At 41.3% G+C, this 26754-nt stretch overlaps 2 protein-coding genes across 4 annotated transcripts in view; one reads left to right on the top strand and one right to left on the bottom strand.

The window, feature by feature from the left end:
* The window catches only part of LOC117543222 (lamin-A-like), a 34145-nt gene extending 17738 nt beyond the window's left edge, over positions 1 to 16407 (top strand). For all 3 annotated transcript variants that reach the window (XM_034211347.1, XM_034211350.1, XM_034211348.1), the window contains 11 exons: positions 7517 to 7673; positions 8460 to 8585; positions 9173 to 9343; positions 10936 to 11061; positions 11358 to 11578; positions 12085 to 12412; positions 12720 to 12827; positions 13218 to 13337; positions 13428 to 13487; positions 13576 to 13740; positions 14401 to 16407. In XM_034211347.1, coding sequence (XP_034067238.1) covers positions 7517 to 7673; positions 8460 to 8585; positions 9173 to 9343; positions 10936 to 11061; positions 11358 to 11578; positions 12085 to 12412; positions 12720 to 12827; positions 13218 to 13337; positions 13428 to 13487; positions 13576 to 13740; positions 14401 to 14436 — 1618 coding nt within the window. In that variant the 3' untranslated portion in view covers positions 14437 to 16407. The remainder of the gene's footprint in view (positions 1 to 7516; positions 7674 to 8459; positions 8586 to 9172; positions 9344 to 10935; positions 11062 to 11357; positions 11579 to 12084; positions 12413 to 12719; positions 12828 to 13217; positions 13338 to 13427; positions 13488 to 13575; positions 13741 to 14400) is intronic.
* Positions 16408 to 16484: 77 nt separating this feature from the next.
* pear1 (platelet endothelial aggregation receptor 1) overlaps positions 16485 to 26754 on the bottom strand; it is a 46608-nt gene continuing 36338 nt past the window's right edge. The window contains exons 13-23 of the mRNA XM_034211346.1: positions 26070 to 26172; positions 24165 to 24317; positions 23555 to 23686; positions 23283 to 23414; positions 22669 to 22791; positions 22307 to 22525; positions 21556 to 21665; positions 21181 to 21307; positions 20392 to 20454; positions 19559 to 19750; positions 16485 to 17947 (exon numbers count right to left, since the gene is read on the bottom strand). Coding sequence (XP_034067237.1) covers positions 17808 to 17947; positions 19559 to 19750; positions 20392 to 20454; positions 21181 to 21307; positions 21556 to 21665; positions 22307 to 22525; positions 22669 to 22791; positions 23283 to 23414; positions 23555 to 23686; positions 24165 to 24317; positions 26070 to 26172 — 1494 coding nt within the window. The 3' untranslated portion in view covers positions 16485 to 17807. The remainder of the gene's footprint in view (positions 17948 to 19558; positions 19751 to 20391; positions 20455 to 21180; positions 21308 to 21555; positions 21666 to 22306; positions 22526 to 22668; positions 22792 to 23282; positions 23415 to 23554; positions 23687 to 24164; positions 24318 to 26069; positions 26173 to 26754) is intronic.

The raw sequence follows: 26754 nt of genomic DNA on the forward strand, positions 1-26754 counted from the left end.
CCCTTAGTCACCTTTTCCCTCCACTGTTGGCCACATAAAGCCACTTTGTGAAGGTCTAAACTAAACGTAGAGAGGGTGGAAAAAGGAAAGGGGCTATTCTGGGAGAAGGGAAACATTTTCGTCAATCTAAAGGGACTTTGGGAGAACCCCTTTTCTCTCTCCTGAGTGTTTGAGCAGTGACTCATCGGGAAACCCCACCCACACGTGCCCACACATGCTTGCCAGACTCATGTGTGTGTGTGTTTACATAGTAACATACAGTATGGATCAATGGACACTCACACCGCACGTCAGAGTTATTTGAATGGCACTACAGGAAATGAACGAGGCGATGAATTGTTTGCCGCTATAGCAACCTCTTATACAGAGGGACTGGTGGAAACACACAAGCACGGAAAAAACTTTGGTGGGTGAAATTAATTAGATGCCCCCCCCTCCTGCTCCACTATGGCTTCAGCAGATGTGCCCATGTGCAAAGTGCTGACCCCCTCTACTGCTTGTGTGTGTGTGTGTGTGTGTGTGTGTGTGTGTGTGTGTGGTGTGTGGTGTGTGTGTGTGTGTGTGTGTGTGTGTGTGTGTGTGTGTGTGTGTGTGTGTGTGTGTGGTGTGTGTGTGTGTGTGTGTGTGTGTGTGCTGTGTGTGTGTGTGTGTGTGTGTGTGTGTGTGTGTGTGTGTGTGTGTGTGTGTGTGTGTGTGTGTGTGTGTGTGTGTGTGTGTGTGTGTGGTGTGTTGTGTGTGTGTGTGTGTGTGTGGTGTGTGTGTGTGTGTGTGTGTGTGTGTGTGTGTGTGTGTGTGTGTGTGTGTGTGTGTGTGTGTGTGTGTGTGTGTGTGTGTGTGTGTGTGGTAACTAACCATAAAACCTTTTCTATTTGCCCAAGTTTTCTGTCACCATTACAGGAAAATGTTTTATACCAATTTTTCCCAAAACAAAGGAGGTTTCTAAAAAATCTCTTATTTTTTATACTTTGTACACGGTCTGGTTTATCCAATCAGCTCATCGCTATGAAACTGTTGACAGTGAAGTCTGTGAATTATCCAGGGCAATGGGGACATTGTTTCCGGAAAGAGATGTTAAATTAAATTTACAAATGAAACAAATTTGCCATTCAGCTGAATTATACCGGGGTAGCAGCAGAAACCTCAGGACAATTATCTCAAAGCCTGGGTAAAAAAAATCCATCGGTTTCGGTGGATAGGAGAGGTGGAGACAGAAATATTTTTTATTGTACATTTTTTACGAGATCAAATGCAGCCGATAGCAGACAGAATAATAAACTGAGTTGACCCTCAGTGGTAAGAGCATTCATTTGGTTTGGATTCAGTGCAAAGCTTATATGATGAGGCTTTAACGTGTTTTAAATGTATGAGTCTGCTAGAGTGGCCTTTTTTGTAAAGAAATATGTATTCATAATCTCTCAATAGAGCTTGTGTTGGCAATATTACGGGGCTGGCTTTACAACAGTGCAACATACAAATGTTGTAAAACAAGACGACATATTGCAATAGACATACTGGTGGAAGGAAATGGCAGAAGTGAGAAATGATATGAAATAGAATAAGATGACAGAAAGTAAATATCAATTCTGCACACAGTTTTAATTTCAGAGACCAGAGTATTACATAAAATATAAACATAGTGCTTTTGCTAAATCTTAAAGTATACCTGGACAAATGTGATGCTTTTTTCCTTTTGCATTTAGTTTTGTACCTGTTATGTTTGAAATTGAGGTATTCAATGCTGATGAACTCCTTGGCACCAGTGTTGCTGAGGTCTCATAAACTCCTGTGTTTGGCTGTGTGGCTTCAGTAATAACTGTGGTCATATCTCTTTGTAGGAAAGTACGACCTATAGTTTCAGACGGCTACAGCAAGCTCACACAGTCTGGAGGTATTTAGAAAATCAGCACAAAAAAGTAGACACTTTATTTATTCCATTGCGTCCACAGCTTGGTTGTAAATTGCATACTAGCAGGCCTGGTAACGAGGCCTTGGTTGCCACGGTAACGGCATCGCAAAACAAGGGGGGTTAGTGGGCTTTTTTTTTTCCTTCTCTATTTCACTCCACGAGGCAGGGTTAGTTTCTCCTTACTGGGCCAGACAAAGATAGCTGTGAGTCATCCTTGAGGCTGGGAGCGGAGCCAACACATTCCTCCTCCGCCTCCTCCTCCGCCTCCTCCTCCTCCTCAGATTTCTCGTCTCTATTATTTCCCCTCTTTCCCTTTCTCTTTTTGTCTTTTTTTCTTGCATTTCCATTTCACACTCCCCCCTCCACCAGCCTCTCCTCCCCCCCATCTCACACTGTCTCCGTCCAATAGCTCCCATTTTGTCTTTGTGCTTTAAAATATGTCATTTACTCCATTTGCTCGGTAACAAATTGCATTAAAAAGCACTAATATCGCAGCTAAAAAGGGGTGAATTATTCTGTGAACCTTTGTTTTTTTTCAGTACTTTATTGTGCAGACTCTTGTGTGTGGGAGGAAAGGAGACAACTAGTCCGCACTTATGATAATAAGAACAATGTAAGCCAAAATGACACTTGTTTTCTGTATTTAATTCCTTCTTGCTGAGCAAAATAAGAAGCCTGCAGTTCTGCCCTTTCGGCACAAAGGTCTTTCTCAGTTTGCAGGCTTAGAAACAACTCTGCAGCTTTGTTTTACCCGCAACAGATTTCCCTTATCTTGATGAAACAGGCGGTTTTTATTTTGGCTTTATTTACCTAATTTCCCAAATGTAATCTGAGTTTGGTTGCTCATCTGTTGGCCCGCTGCCATTCTCAGTACCCAATTGGTTAGCCTCATTCTGACTGTGTATTGTTTTGTAAATATTAAGTGTGATTCTTAAAAAATAACTGCAGTATCTCCACACGTGTGTACAGGCTGTGAGGCGCTGATGTAAACATGATGCTTAGGCTCTCTAATTACACCCTTCATATTGAATTATATAAACAAGTAGTCCCAAGCAAACGCCTACATGAAGAACTCACACGTTACGTAAATAGTATATAAGAATAAAACATGCGCAGGGACATACATGGACATATTCTTTCTGTATCTGCACACACATATACAGTACACAAATGCACTTAACACACATGGTGGGCTACACAGTGTTTGCAGCCAACACTCCCACACAGTGCAGATCAGACTCAAACATGCATAAATACACCCACATACACACTTAAGAGAAACACAGACACAAGGTTTTCCACCGTCGTTCAGTTATCTTCAGACTCTGTTTTATTCCGACATCCAGCAGCAGCACTTAGAGGTGCCAGAAACAAAGAGAACATGTTAAGTACAGTCTATGGTACAGGCTTTTAGTTGCTTACATTAAACTGAAGCCACGGTTGTTGTTGAGATGTTTAAGCATCGTTTCCGTCCGCTGTTCACAGATGATTTTGGCAGGGCAGTAAAACCATTTAAACATTTAAAATACCTCTGGTCATTTTATCATATCTTTTGATCGATGTGTGCTAGCAGAAGAAGCACAAATGCTCGAAGTCATGAACCAGGGTCACTTTACGATCAGAACATGTATTTCAAGCTTTGGAGTGAAATTAATAAAAAAAAATTTTTTAAATGATGGTAACTTGTAAACTCACACTAGCTAGATTTTAAAAATATCGAAGCTACGTCCTATGATATTAATTTGCAGCAGGCTTTTCTAATTCTCCTGTAATGTCATGTGTTAACACCATGCAGGCCTCTTTACGTGAAGTGTTTCAAACTATTGGATGGCTGGAAACAACATGGTACAACCCCTCTTCTTCCCCTCAGGATGAATTGTAAAAACTCAAGTGAGGTTTTTAGCTACTTAGCGCCAGCCACACCGTGTTTGTGTGTTTATACAGAGAACACAAACAAGCTGGATGGGAATATACCAAACCCACTTCTCTCCATTAATTCAGTGCTCGAGCTGATCAACTGGGCCTATTGGCACTAATGAGCCGCAGCCACGTCCACACACACTCGCCTGCCTGCAGAGTAACACTGTTTCATTGAACAATATATTGAAATCTAGACAAAGAGTTTTAATGTTTATCTCAAGAAGTGAATGAGAATAAATAGTTGTCGCTAATGCATTTACAACCAATTTAAGTAAAAACACAACACATCCCTCTTTGTCTCAGAGCTGGTTTATCTGGGTTTATTATTAAAGTGTTCATGAGAAGCATTGTGGAAAACTTAAATTCTCCTCAGCAGCAGTCTTGAGGAATGTAAACACCTAGAGAATTCTACAAGTCTCAGCCAAACTATAATATTCTTTAAAGCATTTTTCTTTCACAGCAGTAACCATTTCACTGTACGTCTCGTAGGCGTTTTGACACTGATGGATGATACATGTTTGAATGGAGAGCCTCTGTTAAAAGGCTCCAGTCATTGTATGTTCAAGAATGTCTTTTTTCTCGACACATAATCATCTCAAGTGCTAGTTCACCTGGGTCTTTAAGAGTCACATTCTGGACTCTCTTTGAGTCAAACATGTCGACTTCTTAGAATTCCTGCAAGTCTTCAGTTTGTACTTATTGCTTTTGGTAAAAAGAGGTGTTTTATGTTATTAAGCTTACACTCAGTGCTATAATGGGGTTGACAGAATAATGACAATATACAATACAACTAAACAGCACCACTAGGGATGGGTATCGTTTGAAATGTATCGATTCCGGTTCTTATCGATTCCAGTTTGGATTCCAAAATTGTTAAAGAAAGAGGTCAAACGTTTAGATAACAAAAATATCTTTATTCTTTTAAGCTTTATCTGAAATTGTTACAAATAAAAAATATACATGCAATACAAATGTATTGCACAAAAGCTGTGCTTTATTTTCACTGAGCTATGCCTGTGGCAAGCTATTAACAGGCATTACACTGTGCCTTGTCTTTTTCTTTTTTAGTGTAGTGGAGCCTCATTTCAGAGAGTTTACCGCGACCCATCTTTGGTGTTATGAAGTGACTGAGCTCGTGAAATGTCTACTAGAGGGCGGGAGGAACCTCGCTGCGGGGCAACTGTGGACCTCTGTCGCCTGTCAGCGCAACTTATATGATGCAGTTTAAAAAAAATTAAGGGCGGTGCCGGTCGTCAACGGCCCGCTGACGACCGGCCGTTCTGTGATTCTCCAGGTCCGCCCTGTATTCCACCGTGTCACCGGGTCACCGCGGTGCAGACGGACCCGCTGGAATACAGGGTCTACCGCGCTTAGGCAGAACCGAAATTGTGTATTTTGTATGGGTACCCGGCATTTTCTTATCGGTTCTCATCTGGAACCGAGTTTCGGTTCCCAACCCTAAGCACCACACACTGGAGCCTCAAAAGTGACAGTAGGGTTGAATCAACATCTCTAAAAACTGTTTAAGCAAAAACAACTACTAGTGAAGGTGTTTATTAATATGAAATGTTGCATTGCTACAAAGGAAATGAATGCATGAACATCTGGTCCCAACATCTGGTCATTTCAATGTGGTCAAGGGCTCTGGAAAAGGTCATGTTGAGTTACCGTAGAATCCTCTTTAGTTTCCACACTATTAGGTACAGTGTAAAACAATGATACAACTATATAAGAAACTCACTATATAACAACACAATTAATTTACCTCTCTGAAACTATAAAAACAGATGTATTGTTTTAACTTGGGGTTGTTATAGCAACTGACAACACCGGTATGATTTGTATCCCTATGATACAGGTAATGAATGCAGGAATTCTGTCTGTTTCTCAGAGCTTATTATGTTTGTCCATATGTTTATCCATGTGTTGTGTACTTGGCGGTCATGATGGTGATTTGATTTGGACCCAATCAAACACTGAGCTGTGCCTCCTTTTTTTTAAGCTTTGAATCTAAACAATGAGCAGTCTGGGAGGCTTTTATATAATTACCCATTCAAGTTCGCTAGGCTTGATTGTACATCTGTTAACCATCACGGATGTTTTCCCTCGATTTCATTTTCAACTTTTCTTGCAGGACATAAAAGACTCATTCATATTTCTCCACTTACTCCTTTTTTTTCTGTTTCTCCCTGAAGCGGTCAGCCACTTTATCTTGTCCGCTTTGTACCGGCCATTTGAGGAAGCACAATTGCATTTTTCAAACTCCTCTTATGGGCGTTAATTGAATTCAGTCAAAGATAAATTGTTGTATCGTAAACTCATAAATTACAGTTTCTCTTCTGAGATAAATTGTGAATGGACTTTACCCTTTGTTGTAAATCATGTTTGTGCTGTGGAGCAACTTTATAAGTGGTGTTTGTACAGTGTAGCTGTAGCTCTCTCTCCCTCTTGTTGTCACACTGGCCGCTCTCTCTCACGGCTGGCAGTGACCGCAGGACTGTGTGTGGGCAGCCTGGAAGCCATCTCCCCCAGCAGATGGCCGTTATTAGTGACAATAAAGACTACAGGGCCAGATAGAATAAGAGGGAGCCCATTTCCTTCTCTTTCTCTCTCTCTCTCTCTCTCTCGCTCTCTCTCTCGCTCTCGCTCTCGCTCTCGCTCGCTCTCTCTCTCGCTCGCTCTCTCTCTCTTTTTTTGTTGTTTTTTTTCCCTCCCTTTCCTGGAAATATATAGTTTTTTCCATGGCTGTTTCCAAGTTATTTATTCTAACCAGAACTTTAAATTGGATCCTGTAGAGAGGTTAGAGGCGTGGCCCACATGTTAATGCGCATGCGCAACAAACACGAATCCTCTTTATGCAACGCGGGTTCCCTCGAGGTAGAGTTTAATGATCTCTTATTCAGTACAGCAGGCTATTCACAGTACGATGATATGTTCCCATCAACAGTGGACAACTGCTGCACTGCACAATGGTAGTTTGTCTGCCAAAACTTCTGTCACCGCCGCACACTTATCAGGTTTCTCTTTGAGCAGACATGAAAAAACATTCTATCATTAGTATTATGATGGACTTGGCTCATATGACACTCTAGTGGAAGATACAAATTAAACCATGACTCAAAGTTACTAAAGACATTTGCGTGAACTGGGGAAAGATAATTTATTTGATCATGGTAGCCTCCCAGAAAATAACTTTTTGTGCATTTATGACACCTAAACACATTGCTACAAAGGCAGCTTCACGTGTAAAGAATCCTACAATCCTTAATGACTGATTTTAAATGCCATTTTCTGAATGTCTTTCGTTTTTTGTAAAGCACTTTGAATTGCCTTGTGTTGAAAGGTGCTATATAAATAAACTTTCCTTGCCTTACAAAAACAAGCTTTTGATGTCATTTACACAAAAAAAGGAAAATGCTTTAGAATAAGGTAATCTTAGGTATTAGGTTTAATGCCACTCCGTTACAGTTATCAGCTAGGGATGTAAAGCAACATGAGGTGAGCTACTCGGCTCCAAAGAGGCCCAACGGCAAAGTCAGAGGGAAATTATGTCGAAGAAAAGAGTCTTGGAAAAACGTAGACAAGCTGTATTGCCGAGAGCCAAAAGAGCTCACACCACACACACGACATGTCACATGCAGTATTGAAGGGATGGAGAACTGACATATTGTCTTTCTCGTGTCTCCACAGGAATGGCAAGAAGGAGTCTGACCTTGAGGCGGCTCTGATCAGGCTGAGGGACCTGGAGGCCATGCTGAACTCTAAAGATGCTTCCCTCTCCACGGCCCTGGGGGAGAAGCGGACCCTGGAGGCGGAGTTGAAGGACCTCAAGGCCCAGCTGGCCAAGGTACAAACATCTCTATTAGAATGAAAGCCTTGCATGGTTGTTGTTGGCAGAGGGAGCATGCTCTAAAGCATTTAGCATATTTATATCACCTCAACTGACCTTTTTTAAATAGAAAAAATCTTCTATAAAGAAAGGCGAAAATAAAAATGCCCCATTGTTTACTAAAAAGTGCCACATTTCTCATCTTTAAGTGCAAATATTTTCTAGAGTTTATATGCAAATAGTAAAACAGACTAGCCATGTGCATTTCAAAATGAAAGCGTATCTGACTGATGTATATCAAAGATTTTGGATTACTGATTCAGTCCATATCACTGGCTTTTATTATGCCTAATAAACATCCCTCTAAATTGACATCATATAAAAATCAACCTGGGCGTGACAAATGTTAAAATCTGTCTTGCCACCTTTTTGAAAAAACAATCAGTAGATTTTGCAATGCAAAGCTGCAGTGACTGATATTTGATGGAGTGCAGAAATACCAGCTGGGAGTAGTCATTTTATGTAAAGCCTCCAGGCAGTCGATTGTGAATGAGGACAAGGTGGCGAGGCGGACAAGGTTACTTTCCCTGCTGTTTGTTTTATCAATGAAGTTCACCTAAGGACTGACGTAGATACAGTTGTGGCCCTGCTCCTCCTACTGGCCACAATCAGGAAGTACAAGTTGTCTCTTCAAAGAATAACTGAAACAATGCTGCACAGATCACACCCTGGGCTTGGTTTGATTTTTTTGAAATGCATCCATTAAAGAACATTTCTCTCTCCCCCTCCCTCCTTCCCTCCCAGTTGGATGGCAGCTTAGCAGATGCCAAGAGGCAACTTCAGGATGAGATGCTGAGGAGAGTGGACGCCGAGAACCGCCTGCAGACCGTGAAGGAGGAACTGGAGTTCCAGAAGAACATCTTCAACGAGGTTCCCACTCTTCACCTCAACCTTTCTATTTATATTCAGCCGTCTTCTGTCTTTTCCACAGGATATTGATTTGCTTCCCAACCTCCTGCATGTTTGTTTTACATTTCCCCTTCAGATATGTCTCCTCTTTTGTTTCTCACCTCTCCTTGATTTTATTCCAAGTTTATTCTCTCATACATAACAAAACACAGTACAAGTAGAAAGATATATACACATTGTAAAGTATTAAAATGGATTTTAATTATTGCCGTCATCAAAGTCATAATTATAAAAATATTGTGGTTTCAATCAAGTCCTGACCAAATCTAGCAACAGTCATAATAACTTGGAGTTGCTTAAAGGTCACAGGGGATGTTATGTATGTGGATTTCTTGCCTTAGTGCGCTACTTTAAAAAAAATAATTACTCCACAGCGACTGAATTATCAATGCAATTAAGTTTATTGACTATAGTCATGGCCTTAAGCAAAATGAGCCGTACATCAATATAAAATGTCCAAGTTTGAGTAGTCACATAACCAAGGTTAATCCCACTTCATAGTAAGTGCTCTTGAGACTGATGACCTCTCCACCCTGCTGTGTCTGTAGGAGCGGCGTGATAGCGAGCACCGCTACAAGTCCCGCATGACGGAGGTGGTCAGCGGGCGGCAGCAGGAGTTTGAGAGCAAGCTGGCCATCGCCCTGATGGAGATGAGAGCTCAGCACGAGGAGCAGCTCGCCCTCTACAAGGAGGAGGTGGAGAAGACCTACAACTCTAAGGTACGACTCACTGGACGCTGCATTACACGCAGCTCTGGCGCCACCTAGAGTAAAAGAAAAAGGCTGTTACTCTCTATAGTGGTGGTGCCTTGGGTGTAGACTTTTTGAATTTGCAAATTAATGAGCTGCTCATTGTGTAATATCCACAGCTCAGATCATGCATATTGATTTATTCCCTTTTTAACAATCAATCAGTTTACAAATGCCTTCATTAGCTTTTCTGTTGCCTTATGCCGACGGGAAATTAATTTAACAGCCATTATCACTGTCTAGTGCAGGGGTGTCAAACTCCAATACACAGTGGGCCAAAATTAAAAAATGGGTACTAGTCGAGGACTGGTTCAATGTTTATTGCAAAACGTATTGACGTTAACTTATTGCCCATATTAAACCTGGAACTAACAAAGCTTAAATTATTGCCTATAAAAACAACAATAAACATTAAATAATCGGTTGCATTCATTTCTTATGGCTCTATCTGCAGCTTTTCCTCAGTCATTTCTTAGGATTACATTTTTCCACAGGCCAACAACAGCTTCAACAAAACTATTTCCCTCAAAGAAAAAACCAAACATGCCCTGTTGTCGTGAGAGAAAAAGTGCAGAAGGAAACATCCATTGAAACTCAGGTTGCTGCTCTGTGATGCTAGTTCAAGCCAGATACTTGGCATCTCATCCTGGGTGCAAGTTCATCAATGTTTGGGCTCTGAGCTGAGAAAACCCTCAGGATTGAGTGAAGGTGTGCGTGCAATATACCGGCGGGCCAGATCTAATAGTAATGAAAAATTATCCTGCGGGCCAAAATTAAATCCACCAAGGGCCTGATTTGGCCCCCAGGCCTTGAGTTTGACACATGTGGTCTGGTGGATAGACACACTTTTAAGTTTTTTCATTAGAATTTGCTGTTTAATTTTGTGAGTAAATGTTTCTAAATCAGTTAACAGGCAAAAATTGCAGGATGCTGAAAAGTATTTTACTATTATGATGTTTGGTATCCAACAGAGCCAAAGATTATTAATATTTATGAATGGAATACTTAACCCTCAAAATGACCATTGTAAATCAGCTTTAATTTTTTTTAGAAACGCTTGATTAATTGAAGTAAAATCGTGGAAGTCAGATTTTTCTATTCGTACACTTAATCTTACTTTCTAATAAACTTCTCCATAAATAAACTTCTCCATAAATGGTCACATGCAGGTGCACTTCATGTCTGAGTGAGTACTGTTCATGTGGAAGTGTTTTATTTATAAGGTTTTAAACTACTTGTTAGAAAATTAGTAAGCATACAATGAGACTTGGATTATATTGCTCAAGTGGATTAAGAGTTAGTGAGCAGTTTTTCTGTTAAACGCAGCCTCCATTAAATTCAATTTATCACATATTCCCCCCCATTTTCTCATTTTATTCACTGTGGAATGGATACAAGTTCATTTATATACAGAGGGTCAAGTGTTCATTTAAATAATGACAGTCCCTTGAAATAAAGTTGACCCGATTCTAAGTGTATTTCAAACGGCACAGTTTTAGCCCGGTTGTTCAGGGGGGGAAGCCACTGCTGCAATCTGACTCTACCTTTTCTGCGTCTTTCAGCTGGAGAACGCCCGTCACTCTGCTGACAGGAACGGCCATTTGTTGGGAGCCAGTCATGAAGAGGTGCAGCAGTCCCGGGTTCGAATTGAGAGCATGTCAGGCCAGCTCAGCATGATGCAGAAACAGGTATACACACACACACACACACACACACACACACACACACACACACACACACACACACACACACACACACACACACACACACACACACACACACACACACACACACACACACACACACACACACACACAGGATGCTGTCTTTCCTGGCCACGTTGCTTTGTGGATGACTGAGCACCATTGAGCTTCACCTGGCTCATCAAGCGGACCCACAGTGTTTGTGCTGTTACAAGAAGTGCACTGACTCCCTAATTAGTTGTAATTTTTTAACCTTTCTGTGTGTCTTCTGGTGGAATCAGCTGTCAGCGAGCGAGGCCAGGGTGCGGGAGCTGGAGGAGGCGATGTCAAGGGAGCGGGACCTGATGCGGCGGCGCCTGGAGGATAAAGAGCGGGAGGTGACTGATATCCGCAGTCGACTCCAGCTGCAGCTCGAGGAGTACCAGGAGCTGCTGGACATCAAACTGGCCCTGGACATGGAGATCAATGCTTACAGGAAGCTGCTGGAGGGAGAGGAGGCCAGGTGAGATTGTTGTAGAAAACAAACCAATTGAAAAACATAAGCCACTTTTTCATGTGAGCTCTGGACAGTGTCTGAAGAATCAGGCCCGGGTTTCATCCAGAGTTTTGCTTCCACGCTTTTGTTAATCGATATCAAGTAAACTGACAGTGAGCAACGTACAGGCTGAGGGAAAGCAATCACAGGCAGGCAGAGAACTGTTACTAACAGGTAAGTAAGTTACTAAGAATGGTTTTAAAGTAGCAGCAATGTGAAAATGCAGTTCTGACACAGCTTATTCTACAATACAGCTGCCTTAACAAAAGGTCATTTATTTCCTAAAAAAAGGTCTAGTTTTTGTAGCTTCAACCACCAAACACTGGAGAATCTTGGTTATATAATCTGTGTTGAGACTCAGAGCAGTAAGCAAGAGATACATGAAGTATATAAAGGCTCTTTACCAACAGTGATTCTGTACACTGACTGCTTTGGTCTAAATATCTGAACCTCTTCTTTCCCTTTTTCCTCAGGCTAAGTCTCTCACCCGGCACTACACCCACCGCCAAGGTCACAGTGACACAGTCCTCTGGCTCCGCCCACATCCAGATCAGTCGTGTGGTCCAATCTTCCGGCCTTGCCGTTGGCACCGGCACCGCCTCCAGCAGCCGTAACTCCTCCGGAACAGCCGTCTCCAAGAAGCGCCGCCTCAATGACAACGACAGCGAGACCTCCAGCATGGTGGGGGGCTCTGTGACCAAGACTCGCATCAGTCAGAACGCCTCAGCCAGCGGGCGCGTCACCGTGGACGAAGTCGACCTGGAGGGCAAGTTCATCCGTCTCAGCAACAAGGCCGACGAGGTGAGTGGGTCCATCCAGCCGGGGGATTTCAAACCCTTTAACCTGGTTTTATTTGATTTCATGCCACTCAGACTGCCATCAAAAAAGGTGGTAAAATATGTTTTAAGACTGATTACAATGTGGTACTACTTTTAACAATAATAAACCAATTTTACGGTTAACATTTGCTTTCTGCCATCACTTTTGATGCCAGGATATTCTAAGAAGGACGGTTGTGTTAATCAGTACCATTTCCGTGTATAAAACTTTAATTAAATCTTTATTGGTTTGTCTTGTCCCCATCGCTCTTCTCATTTACTTCTCGCAGGACCAATCTCTGGCTAACTGGCAGGTGAAGAGAGTAGTAGGTAACACCACCCCCATCATCTACAAGTTTCCCAGCAAGTTCACTCTGAAGGCCGGAGGAACTGTCACGGTAAGTTGCACCAAATCCTCTATATTGGTCTGTTTGTTGAATTGTCCTTGCTTAAGTTGCCAACACTTTTGACCATGAGGAGTATTACTGAGAAATATTTATAATGAGTGGGTCCCCATTTTGTTTGTACAAATTAGTGCTAATGTACTGATCCTTTTTTTAACTAGTCAATAGATGGCAGTAATGCATCAAGAAAAGTATCAAACATCTACAATGCAAAGAAGAAGATGGCAAACATTCTGAACATTGATTAAACATTTTTTTAATTATTAGCTTAGAAATTGTTAGATTTTGTAATAAATGTATTTAACAGGCCTTGAGAATACACACAATACTTTGAACTGAGACAGAAGTAACGAATCACAATCTCTTGACCTTTGACCTTCATAGATCTGGGCTGCCTCTGGAGGAGGAACCCACAACCCTCCCACTGACCTGGTGTGGAAGACCCAGAGCTCCTGGGGCATCGGAGACCTCATGCAGACCATCCTCATCAGTGCCAACGGAGAGGTGCGACTTCACCTGAATGTATCTGAGCTTGTCTTTTATTGTTGTTTACCTGCAACTTCCTCATCTTTTTATCACTTTACTCCCCATCAGGAAATGGCCATGAGGAAGGTGACCCGCACCCTGTTCCATGAGGATGAAGACGATGACATGGTAAGCATCTCTTCTGTAAGACTGTAAACTCCTGCAGCACCTCAATGGAGCAGTGTGCAGTAACTGGTGTGTGTGTCGCCCCCTGCAGGGAGCTCACAGTACGAGCGGGGACAACGAGTACAACCTGCGGAGCCGCACGGTGATCTGCGACTCCTGCGGGCAGACGGCGGACCGTCCGGGGTGCGGCGGCGGCGGTCTGCCTGAAGGCCTCGGGGGACACTCCCTCTTCATGGGGAGCAACGAGCCCAGAAAGGTACCATACTCTGTTACTGGCATAAAGCAGACTCTGCTATATTTCATGATGAAATAAGACTTTTGATGATTTTATCACTGGTTAAAGTAATTGTATGAATTAAGCCAATAAACCCAGCCAATTAAGTTACTACATAATAAAAAGTAATATGTGTGACCCTTTTTATCCTACAATTATTATCAAATTATTTCCCAGAAGTTTTCTTGGATATAACAAATAAATAATAATTGTATTTATTGCTGACAACTGTAGACAAATGTCATTGTTGTTGGTTCAGACAACCTACTGTACTGTACTGTACTGTACATTGGGTTGGTCAGCAATCATTTGGAATACATTTATTCAAAGTGTACCAATTGAACAGCTTTTGGCATTTTAGATTTTTGGACAATCATAACCTAATTATTTATGGGTGATCAGGTATCACAATTACACTGTTTAACCACTGAATTACACAAGCAGGCAATGCATTGACCATTTCTGTTGATTATATTTGATTGTAGTTGACTGGGAAGAAGTAATCATTGAATGGAACAGCTGACTTTTTTTTCTCTTCTCATAAATGTTGCTTACAAGATGTCTTGTATTGTAAGTTTATTGTTAATATTCTTCTAGTTTTTATCTCCACATGTAACACCACACTGTCACTTCCTCCTTCAGGGCCGTGCAAAGCCTGAGAACTGCTCCGTCATGTAGAGCCAGACCTCACCTCACCTGACCTCACCTGACCCCACCTCCTGCAGCCAATAAAGGACGAAAATATGTTCTTCCTTTGGGTTGTTTGTCTCTATTTTCTTTTTTTTATACGATATTATTTTTTGTATTCAGATAAATCTGCAGGTTAGGATTGCTTTAAGGTTTTCGGGGCAAAGGCTTTTCATATTCAGCTTTTGATTTTGTATTTCAAGTTGTCATTGCATGTGTGTTGCGCTAAACGCTTGTCTTGCTCTTGTACATTCTCACACACACACACACACACACACACACACACACACACACACACACACACACACACACACACACACACACACACACACACACACACAGTTCCATTGACCAGTGCTTGCGCTTTGATCCCAGCCGGGGTTTCACATTTAATGGCCATGCTGTCAACTCTCAACACGCACAGCTAGTGAACCCTGTCAGGAATAAGTCTCAGCCTTAGGAAACTAATCCTGTGGTGTTTTTTTTTAATCGTGTTTATTGACCATCAAATCAGGTGAAATCTTTATTTGAGATGTTGATGTTTACAATGAAATTTGCTTGTCCGTCTTTTTTGAAACAGTGTTTTGCTGTCTCAAAATGCTATAGAAAATACACTGACGTTGGTTTTTGTTTTGATAATCATGTTGAAATGTTCTCCAAAGATAGCCTTAGTACTGTAAAATCAGGATGTTCTGTTTTTTATTTAACCTTAGACAAACACGTCCAAGTAAATGTTGTAAGTGGATCCAGATCATATGATGGGCTGTTATGGTGCACACAGAGGAATCTTTTTTTCCTGCAAGTCGAATCTCAAACTGGTGCATTTGATTATGTTTTTGAACATGTGTGGAACATAAGGAATTGTTGTTTGCTGGACAAGTTGAATGTACCCAGTAAAATATGTATCTCCGTATGATATACATTGATATATGTTGCCTTACAAAGATGTTCAGGAAGAGGTACTGTGTTTTGAGTATTTACTCGTGCCATATATACAGTATAATGGTGAGCTTATTCCACCAAATGAACATTATTCTAATAAAAAGCTGTTGCTGCTATTTTCAGAGTGCAACAGTCATTTTTGGAGACATTTTAACAAGCTTTTTTACAGATATAAAAACAACAAATGTGCCTTTTAGCAGACAGAAAACCACAATCACTGTTCTCTGAGTCTTGTGACTGTCAGCTGTCCGATTTGTGTTGCTCATAAAAACTGGTCAAAGGGTTTTTTTTCCTTTCCTGTAAGCTTACTGGCTTTGCAAATCCCTGTGCATGATTTTGGGACTTTTTTTTAACGTTTTATTTTGAATTGTACTTGATAGATGGTATTTGTGCCACATTAGATCCTTTTTTACCTTAATTAGATGCCTGATTTTGTAACAATGACCTAAAGTGCCTTAAAAGGTCCATAACACTCGTTAAAGAAGTGGACAGATCCAAAGATGACAGATTTATAACTAAGAGATAGTATTTATCGTTTATGCAAGTAAATAGGGTATGAATATAATTGCTATGTTATTGTGAAAAATATGCAGCTATTAAGTGAAAGATCCCACTCAAAGATCATTTTAAGGCTTTGGTTCAGGGTTTTTCAAAGGCCTCTCTGACCAGAGAAACGTTCCTGTACAACGCTTTCCTTTTATTTTTATTCTCATCGACAGCTGCTCTTAAACATGTATACGCAATGTTAGTTCAAGTTAATGAACAAGCAGGACACTAACAGATTCAAACCACAGATGTGCTTTGTGTGAAAGTCTTGAAAGGCCTTTTTGAAATCTTGAACCCTCTAAAAGTCCTTATTGAAGCCTCAAAATGTTACTGAAGGGATTTCTTGTGAGCCTTTAATGCCGAAGTTGTAATTTGCTTGAAGTAGAATTTCCTAACGATGCTGTCCACACTATGGAAAAGCAATCCTGTTGTTTCTTTAAATAATGCTGAGTAAAATGATGTTTTTCCCAGTGACTGACTGTTGTAGTTATTTCCTTCATAAACCAACGCCACTCAACACGTTCTTATACATCCATGCTCAACACCAATGATGAAAAGTGCAGCCATCTTTATTTACACTATATACACACATGTTTCCATGGTTACATTCAAAAATATATGTTCATACGTAGAAAAAAGGCCTCTAGCTATACTGCAAACGATAGCATTAAAAGCACAAGGTAGATTCTTCTGGTAAACAGGGTTTCTGTAATCCAATTGACAGAACAATAAACTTCATTTGATAAAAACAAAACACAAATAAAGGATATCGGATGTATTTAGACGCAATGCAAAAGCAATTAAAGTTTACCTCTTTTGGTTGAGCCCGCTCTTTAAATACCAGGCAAAAACAAACATTGCTGTAGCGCGCTTCAGTGACATCCAAAATGCTGCTTTGATTTGGCTTGCAACTTCCTGTTTGATGTTTCCTTTTCACAACAATGTTTCTGCCCACGGCGAGTTTTTGGCATCTATAACTGAGCAAATGTGTGTGAACGATGGTCACAAACGCCTTTAACCATCCTAGAATAGGACCGTTCTTTTACATTAGTGTGACCCCAACAATATATTCCATTGTATATTTACAAAGTTTTCATCTGGCAACAGCAATATGTGAGCCACATGTGTTGAAACAAACAAGGAGCACGTTTTGTTTGACGAGATTATCATAAAAAAGAGGCTCATCTTGGCAACAAAACTTTGGTTAAACAACCTGACTTAAAACCTGAACACGAGAAATAAAACTAAATTAAAATAATGTGTCTCAGACCAGAGACTGGCAGTATATTTAGCAGTACGCATTTTTTCCATGAGCAAAACAAAAGGAAGTCCAGCTGTGTGATGAATTCAAACAAAGCTTCTTGTGTAAATAAAAGGATTCTATATATAACCTCAACAAAATTAAGACTTTAAAAGAAAACTTGAATGAGGGCCTTTTGATCATGCACCCCAGCTGATCAGTAGCAAGCTAAATGTGTGGGGAACATCAATTACAGCATGTTTACATGAGCTCAAAAGCAAAGAACTTCCCATGCTGCATTTCACCATGAAATCTTCTGGTGTATTTTTCCCATGGGAGGTAAATGCAGTCCCACAGACCGCCCCCCCCCTCACCGCAGCCCGCTGGCTCCACTGTCTGGATGACAAGTCTGTCACGGTGAAGCAAGTACCCCTTCCGCCCACAGGGGGGCAGTGTGGAGCTAACAGGGGGGCGTCCACACTCAACAACAGTTCCTCCGCCTATAGGCGCTGCTCTGTGGGTGGTCTGCAGCTCTGACTGACAGAAGCGTAAAAGTTCGCTCCTTCTTTGCGAGCACACACATGAAATCCTTCCCAAAGTGAGAGGGGGGAAACTGCCTCTGATGCTGGGACCTTCACTGAGGGGATCTCCTGGGGGAGGGGGGGCGGCGGACAGGCGGCAGGTCGTAGTGTCCCGGGATGTGGCTGTTCACCGGGAGGTCGTAGTGGCTCTGGGGGTCCTCGTGTGGAGCGTGACCGAGGGAACTCTGGCGCTCTGCGGGGTACAACAAAAAAGGTGTTTTGTCCTTTTAGTCAAATCTATTTTATTCATATCACAAATTATAATATACAACAACACCATGCGACACCTTATCTGAGATTTCTTTTTAGCCTTGCTTCAGATAAGGAAAAACTGCAACATTAGGGCTCTGCAAATCAGGGGTCAGCAGTTCGATCCCACCCCCTGCAGACAAAGTGTCCTTGAGCAAAATATCCCAATTACCTCCCGTAGCCATGACTACAGTATTGTGTATGTAAGTTTCTTTGGATACAAGCAAACAATACTTCATAAGGAAAAATATCACTCCTCCACTTCCATTGTATATATATATATTTTTAATGCCACATCTGCTAATCATATTTAAGATTTCTTGGTTTAGTCTTAGGGAAAATGTTAACTTGAAGGTCTGAAATGATCAAATATAGAGTATAGAATTTAATTTAAAACAGGTTACACTCACAGATTTTTTCGGTTTCTTCACTTTCTTTGCAGGCATGTGAAAAAAAAGTATTCTTCAAGAATTCAAGGTAAATATGGGTGCGTAACCTGTGATACTCAAATGGTTATTTTGTGGGTTTAGTTTTCCTTAAATGTGTGTTTTTCTGCTTTCAGTAGAGCGAGTGTAAAAACAGGTATTGATGGAAGTGTTATTTTCTCTCACTTTTCCACCCAAATGTCCCAGACGACAGAGGATCCAAAATTATGATATTTTACTTCACTAGAGGAAAAAAATCCGTAACATTGAGCCAATATTTCCATCAATTTGGCATTTCCTATCCTGCGATACAACGTGACCCGACATCATTTATTAGTCTGACTTCGTCTTGATGAATTACTGATGCTAAAAAAGAACCCCTTCCCTCCTGCTCTTCCTCTTCCCAGTAAACAGTTGTTCATTTGTCAGACCCTGGCTTCAGGAAGCCCGTCCTCCCCATCTTTCAGAGCACAAATCCTGACATTTGAAAGTTCCTAACTCTGAAAGAAAATATATTAGTATTTTTCTTGAGATGTGATCATTATTTTAAGTATCAGGGTTGATTCTCTCAAAATGCCACTATTGATCAAATAAAATGCCAAACATTCTCTTAATCCAGCTTCAAAAGTGTTAAGATTTACATGCTTTTTAAAATCGTCTTGAATAGTTAATAGATTTGTTTCTGGTTTTGAAGTGAAGTTTTTAAGAACCCAATGATTCACGGAGAAAAGAATGAGCAGAATAATCATAAAATAATTGTTAGTCGTACAGAGTGATAAAATGATAGTTGCAGTTACAAATCTCTAGTGATTTCGATAAAGCGTACTTCTATCTTTTTCTACTTCTTGTCATCTCAGTTAAATTCTTCCCCTTTATACTGAATATCCTTTATTGGTGTAAAAAGTGAAGGTCCCACTTTTGTACCGTCCTGATTGGCTCACAAGAAAAATTGTAATGCAATGTGAAAACTGACCTCCTAACAACCTAATCTTCTTCTTGTAATACTGAATATGACTCACAAGTCACACTGTTCCAAAAAAAGAAAGAAAAAAGGACACCGGCATTCTCGGCTGTTTTGTAAAGGAGTACAACTATCTCTGCATGCTGAAGGAGTCCAGAGTGACGCTCACCTCTGCGTAAGGTGGCGGTGTTGAACGGCGGGCGGATCTCGGTGTACGCTCGCTCTCTGGGCACGGTGCACTGCATCTCCATGTAGCTGCTTTCGGGGGGGCAGAAGGGCAGACCAGGCAGGTCTTTGATGGTGGCGTAAGGATTCTCGCTGTTCAGAGAACTGCTGCTCGCCGCCACCACGTCTTTCAGCTCTGTCACCACACAGGATACATAAAGAGAGGGAAGTTAAAACACATCTGAAGTGCACACAGAGTCAGAAACAGCAGCATCAAGGTCATTTTAAAGTCTGTGTACACTTTATGTGAAGGGTGGGGGTTACCAGGACCCAAACGCAGAATGAGGAGAAGGGGTGTAAAGTATAACAAAAAGAGAGCTTTATTTAACAAAAGCCGATGTTAATGAAAAAACAAGAAAATACATAAACCAGTAGCGCGAGGAAGCATCAAGACAAAAAACCGACAGGGACAAACATGGAGGAGCAAGGAAGACAACGACCAAACATGGAGCAAAGGGGAAGACAAGACCAAATACACAGAAGGGTAATCACAGGACAAGACACAGCTGGGGAGGGGAAGTGTTCCTGGCAAACACAGGAAGGAAGTCCAGACACAGGGAGAACAGCATTTCAAAAATAAAACCATGACTAAACACACAAAACTCAAATCATGACACTTTTAGCCACAAAAATACTCATTTCTGTGGCTATTACCCATGTAATCTCTGCATTAATGCTCTCATGGTTTTGATTCATCCTTTTTCTGTAGCAGTGTTGGTATGCCTATTTCTCTCGGAAACTGAACAGGAAAAAGGGTGACATGGGTTGATAAACTACCTTTGTTGTAATATTTCCCGAGGCTGGCACTGTAGCTGTAGCTCCGATCGATTCCAAAAGCTCCTGTAAACAATAAAAGAGAAAGCTGGCATCCTCATTCCTCATTTATGGCAAACTAATCAAAAGCAGATTATCTGCCTTGGAAACTTACAAAATCAATCCCAGGTGTGTGAATGCTGCCAATGCAATTACCACTTCTTATAAAGTCCTTATTGATTGTATAGTCTTATATCAAAGCATTGTTGATTTCATAAATGTTCTGCCTGAAGGAAATGTATTGGTCGATAAAGTTTGATGGATATAAAGAGAACGTGCAAAGCTTTCTCCTTAGCTGTTCCTTCATGTTTCTGAATTTACACTGAATTGTTACATCTTTTTGCATCATATAGGATATGTGTATGTTGTATTCTGCTGGTGTTCCATCTCTTTAAGAACGATTATGTTTATTTTAACAAAAAAAATGTAGTGTTTCACATTAAAAGATTATTCTGTCTCGCTGATAAAAGTTAAGGTTCTATTCATCACTAAGCTCTCCTCTGACACTCAGAATAGGGAAATACTTGTAGGTGGTTAGCAGAAGATTATATTAGCAGTGAATTGAACGTTTTACAGATTATGTTTAGCTGTGGTCAGGAGGTCAGGAAACCAATTCCTTACGTTTATTATCTTGTAAATGTTAATCCACTCATTTCCTTTTACTCTACCGCTCCAGGTCAATCTGCATTATGTGTCTCCACTAAATTGATGAAGTGACAGATCCTAAATGTGAATAACCCATTGCTGACGGACCTGAGTCTTTGCGAGGCTCGTGGTGTTTCCAGTCTGCAGGAAGAGTGGCGTTGCTCTCGACCCCAAACAGGCCCCGCCTCTCCCTCTCCATGTTTTTCACACTGCAGAACAGCTGGTTATTGGTGTTCTGTAGGACACACATAAACGGAAAATAATCAGAAAAGCAAAGCAAATACCAAGATAAAATATGCTTTTGACATGAAAACCAGAAGCGCTGTGACATACTGGGTCAGCATCTGACGATTTATGATCTCAGGGCCCTGAAAACACAGCCTGCTGGATACATTACCCAGGTCTCCCGGCGCTGCACTATGAGGCCTAGAAATGTCCTAAAGTCTCAGATCACTGCCCTGATGTAGCAGAGGTGACATTCACCTTGATGGTGCGGTCGTGGTTGTTGGGGAGGTGCGGCAGTGGAGGCCTGTTCTGGCTCAGCGTGTGGTAGCTGGGGTTTGAGTAGTAGTGGTGGTAACTGCGAGGAACATCTGTGAGGCCAAAACAAACATATGGATAACGTCTGCTGCAAATAAATTACCTCAAGGTCAATAAAAAGCATCTCTGTGGGACCCTAATAACAAAAACAGTTAGAGTTAGATATAACTGGAACCACATCATGACCAAGAGCTTAAATAATCCTACCTGAAGTGTACTAAAGAGCATTTGTCTCTTATGCAAACATATCAATCAGCATGTTAACATTATAAGCATTATAATTTAACATCATTACCTCATTAAATAGCACCGTGCTTTTGCAAAAACGTAAGCGATGAAATGTATAGGAATTGTCCATCCTCTGTTAGTGCTTAGGTTTGCGAAACATAAGCACTAACAATAGCAGAAGACTTGCATATGTCTCACTCGTTTTAGAATCTAACTCATTGATATAAACAATATTTTAATTATTGCCAGTTATGAAATGCCAGTACTCTCTTAGATCAAACATTAGGTTCATTACAAATATGCAGAGAAGCTAAGAACATTTCTGTAGTCTCTCTCAAGTCTAGCTTTTAAAGATACCGCGTCAGTCAGGCAGAACCCAAAGGAAATGATTGTTGAATAATTGTTGTATTGGTAATTTACTTAAGTTAAGCCTCTGAGTACTTCTTCAACCACGACATAGACGTACCTGGCACGGTGTACTCAGAGTTGACGGTGCGGCTGGTGGAGAAGGTCACGGTGGGGGTGTGGTTCTGCTTGTCCTTCTGTCTGCGGCGGTACAGCAGCAGCAGAGCGAGCAGCAGCACCACCAGGAGGACCAGCACCACGATGCCACTGATCGCTCCCCACGACTCCCGCTCACCGGGGGGAAGGGGCACCATGACGCTCCCCGACAATACAGGTGTTTCTGTCAGAGGAAGTGGAACGTTTAATAGAGTCCAGCAGCCTTTATTAACTTTCCACGTCAAAGATGGAATAAGAACAGCCATGAATTCAAATGTTCAATGTGTAGGCTCCTATGTTCATGAGTGAATCGGTTTGTATCCATACCTTGTTTGCAGTCATCTTCTTCACTCTCACACACACAGTCTCCTGTGTGTCGGTCACAGAGGAGGTTGCTGGGACAGGAGCAGGTCTGAGTGCAGAACGGACCAAAGCGACCCGCACTGCAGGCTGGAGAAACACAAGACACACATCACATCCATGCATTAGACACATAGACACAAACAGAGGAGAGAAATACTCTACTTGCCCTGTCATGTTACACCGTATTTTTGAGAAATGGGGAGCATGACTAATGGACTTCTTACATTAACAGTAACTATCTTAATATATTATTCTATTTGATATGGTTGATTACATTTTAATTTAACTTCTGGAAACGTTTTGAACTGTAAAGCTCATTGATTAGTCGATCAAGAGAGAATTAACCTGAAACAATCCTCAACGATTCAGTCTCAACTTTTTTTATTTAAGGATTTGGAGAACATGAATATTTAACAGGGCATACATGACATCTGTCAAGTTATTGGGGGAAACAGTTGCTTTTGCACCCTTCGTATCAGTAAGTTAATTAGCACATTTAGCAAATTTCATGTTAGTATTTGTAACATTTTCTCCCAAAAGAGTGTACTTTTCTAGTTGATGTATGAAGTTGCACTCACGTATGGAACAGTCAGTCGCAGTCCATCCAGGCAAACACTCACAGTGACCGTCCCGGTGGTCGCATGTGGAGTTGTTGGCACAGTTAACACACACCTCAGTGCACTGTTTGCCGTAGTATCCAGCTGGACAAACTGTAAAACACACAATGTGATATATAAAAATCACCTGCACTCACGAGATTTAATCCAAGGGATTTTTGTAACATTTAAGTGCTTATGTTTTAAATGGTGGATTTGCACATAGATGGATGATTATTGGTGTTATTCCTAACCTTGATCACAGTTGGGCCCTGTGTATCCTGGCAGGCAGTCACACTCTCCTGTCACATGGTGGCAGCGGTACGAATGGCCACAGGAGGGGCAAGGCATGCCGCACTGCTCTCCATACACACTAGCTTTGCATTCTGGGAGAAAAACAGATATAGTGTGAGGCATGGCAGATGTTGCACACTAACAGTAAATGGCATGCATTTATAATGGTGCTTTTCCAGCCTTTACGACCACTGGAAGCGCTTTACAACAACACAAGTCAGTATTTGTTCATTCACACACATGCAGTCAGAGTCAGAGGACGCCATACAAGATAAAGCGGCGGTCCACCAATCAGAAGGTCATTACTCGACCCCCAGCCGCTGCAGTCAACCTGTTGAAGTGCCCTTGATATCGCACCCAATATTGTTCCCGATGGCATTGCCAAAGATAATGGTGTGTGAGTGTTTATTACTTTGTGGCACATTGTATGGAAACCTCTGCCTCTGTATGAATCATGACTTGTGTACAGCAAAAGTGCTTTGAGTGGTTGCAAAGACTGGAAAAGCACTATATAAATGCAGCCAGTCTAGTACAGTTCTGGTTTTGATCTGATTTAGCAATAACACTCACTGTTCTGACAGGTGACTCCCCAGTAGCCAGGGCGGCACACACACGCTCCAGTTTCCCTCAAGCATGTGTCGCTGTTGGGGCAATGCTTGTTACAGGTCTGGTTACAGTGGCGTCCCCACAGGCCCTCTGAACACGGCTCATCACAGCGAGAACCTTGAGGAGAAGAAAATTAAAGGTTTTAATGTCATATGCACATAAGCAACAGTGTAGAAAGGGCAATGAAAATCTTATGACTGAATGAAAAGCAACAGTGCAGGCCCGGTGTTTTCATATCCAAGTAAAATTGGCAATACCACAATGGACATGTTCTACACCCAAGTCCTGCATTCATAAATTAACTTCAGTAAGAGTAAGCAAATATGACTAGTACAATATACCATAAAATGGAAAAAAGTCATTGCGAAGAGGGGTGTAACGGTATCCGTATTCGTCCCGTACCGTCACGGTTCGGCACATGCAGTCACACGGCGAATACGCCTTTTTTTACGGGTGGGAAAAAAGTCTGTCACTCAGGGCAGTATTACACTATATATAATCCAGGGGGCGGTATTGCGCCTAAAAGCCAGCCGCCCGTAAATAACAAATGAAGAACAAGAACAAAACACAACAAAACGAACACAATACATGAAGAAGAAAAGTTAGTAGCTATGGCGAGTTCACACAACACACAGGAGCTAGAAGACCCACCTGCTTCTTTTAAATCAGCTGTGTGGGAACATGTTGGGTTCCCTGTGGACTACAACAATGATGGGGTGGATCGGACGAGGACGGTGTGTCGGCGTTGTTCCACAGCGGTGCGGTATGCTAATGGTAACACGTCAAACATGCTCAATCACCTCCGAGTCAGTCTCAGTCCCCAGCGAGAGGGTTTTCTCGACGGCAGGTGACATAGTTACCGCCAACAGATCTGCCCTCACTGACAACGTAGACAAACTCATCTTTTTGAGGAAAAACTTAAATAGAGTAAAGCTTGAGTACCTTTATTTTGGCATAATGGCCTCACACACTCACAAGTTAATTACACATGTTAGACATTGCTCCTAAAGGTACAGATTTTATTTTGTTTTATATTTATTATTGTATTTATTTTATATTTTGACATCAGGAGATGTTATACAGTTCTGTATTGCCTTTTATTGATTGTGATTGAAACACTTTCTTATTATTTATTTTAATATTTTCAAGACATTCTTTTTAGTTGTAGGCTACAGCTTATTTAACCTTTTAGTTTGACATTAGCCATTATAAATAATATGGCCATCTGAGTGTGTGTGTTACTGTTTGTGGTTTGTTTTTAACTGTGTAATACAGTTAATGATTCCAAATGTTAGAGTTCCTTATTTTCACACCAAAACTTGCACGACTGTTAAAAATAAATAACAGCAAAAAAAATTCTGCATTTAGAACTTTTCTTTGCTTTTCCGTGACTTCTGTGAACCGTTACACCCCTACGAAGAATAGTTCCCTTCAGAGTTTTAATGCAAAAATCTGTAAGTGCCTGTTTTAGTCGATTAACTACACATTATGTTTACTTTAAACTGGCTGATGTATATTATTGTACAATAAGTATGATTCTCCTCCATCTTCAAAGACACTGGTTTACATACATTTTATAACTGTATGAAAAGCAACGCGCAGAGAACAAAGTAGTTGCAACAAAGACTGATTTTGTAGACTAGTTAACCCCCCCCCCCCCGCAGTGGGACTAATAAGGATTTCTGATTCTCATTTAAAGACCTTTTTTCCGGACAGGAGATTCTTTGACTATACATTTTCCATTTAATTCTACTTTATACTTCTACTCCACTTCATTTAGGGTAGAAAAACTGTTCTTTTTACTTGTATGTGAAGTTGAGTGGTACCAAAGCCAAGCTGGCAGCGACACAGGCGGACGTCGTCACTTACCCCCCCACCCTGGCAGACAGCGGCACTCCCCGCTGGTTGCTTGGCAGCCGTCATCATGGACACAATAACACCTCTTCAGGCAGTCTGGCCCAAACGTGCCCATCTGCACATGTGAGCAAATGCCAACGGGCAAAGAATCGTCAGGGGAATCTCTTCAACGTTCGGCCAGCTCAGTCAGAGTCAGACAAAATACTACACTGGCAATGTGTCGCCGTATAGACAGCCTGGTGGTTGGCATGGCAGAGACAGGAGGGGCACCCGGCCAAAACACAGATGGAAGCATGCAGAAGTAAGAGATGAAAAGCTGGACGACATTTCTACATACTGTCCAATCAGAACTGACTTGTTCTGATTCATTTCGGCCCTTATGATTTCTGTATTAAGTCTTATCAAAGATAGCAGTTAATTTGTCCACTCAGCTTGACATAGAATACACATATAGTGCTTTTTCTTATCTTGTATAGTCAGTATTATTTACAGAGCAACCTGGGTTTTCATGCAGTGCTGTGGCTGAAGTCCAGGACATTTGTTTCCATCATTTTGGAGGTGAAGTTAAAGATGTTTACCTAGCATTTATTTCTTATTTGTTTGCATTTCTCAAAGATCATTGGCAGGATGTTAAAGTTCACGCACCTTTATTTTTAACAAACTGGTGGTATAATCTATTCTACAGTGTACAGTACAC

The sequence above is a fragment of the Gymnodraco acuticeps genome, unplaced genomic scaffold, assembly GCF_902827175.1.
Source record: "Gymnodraco acuticeps unplaced genomic scaffold, fGymAcu1.1, whole genome shotgun sequence".
Taxonomy (NCBI): Eukaryota; Metazoa; Chordata; class Actinopteri; order Perciformes; family Bathydraconidae; genus Gymnodraco; species Gymnodraco acuticeps.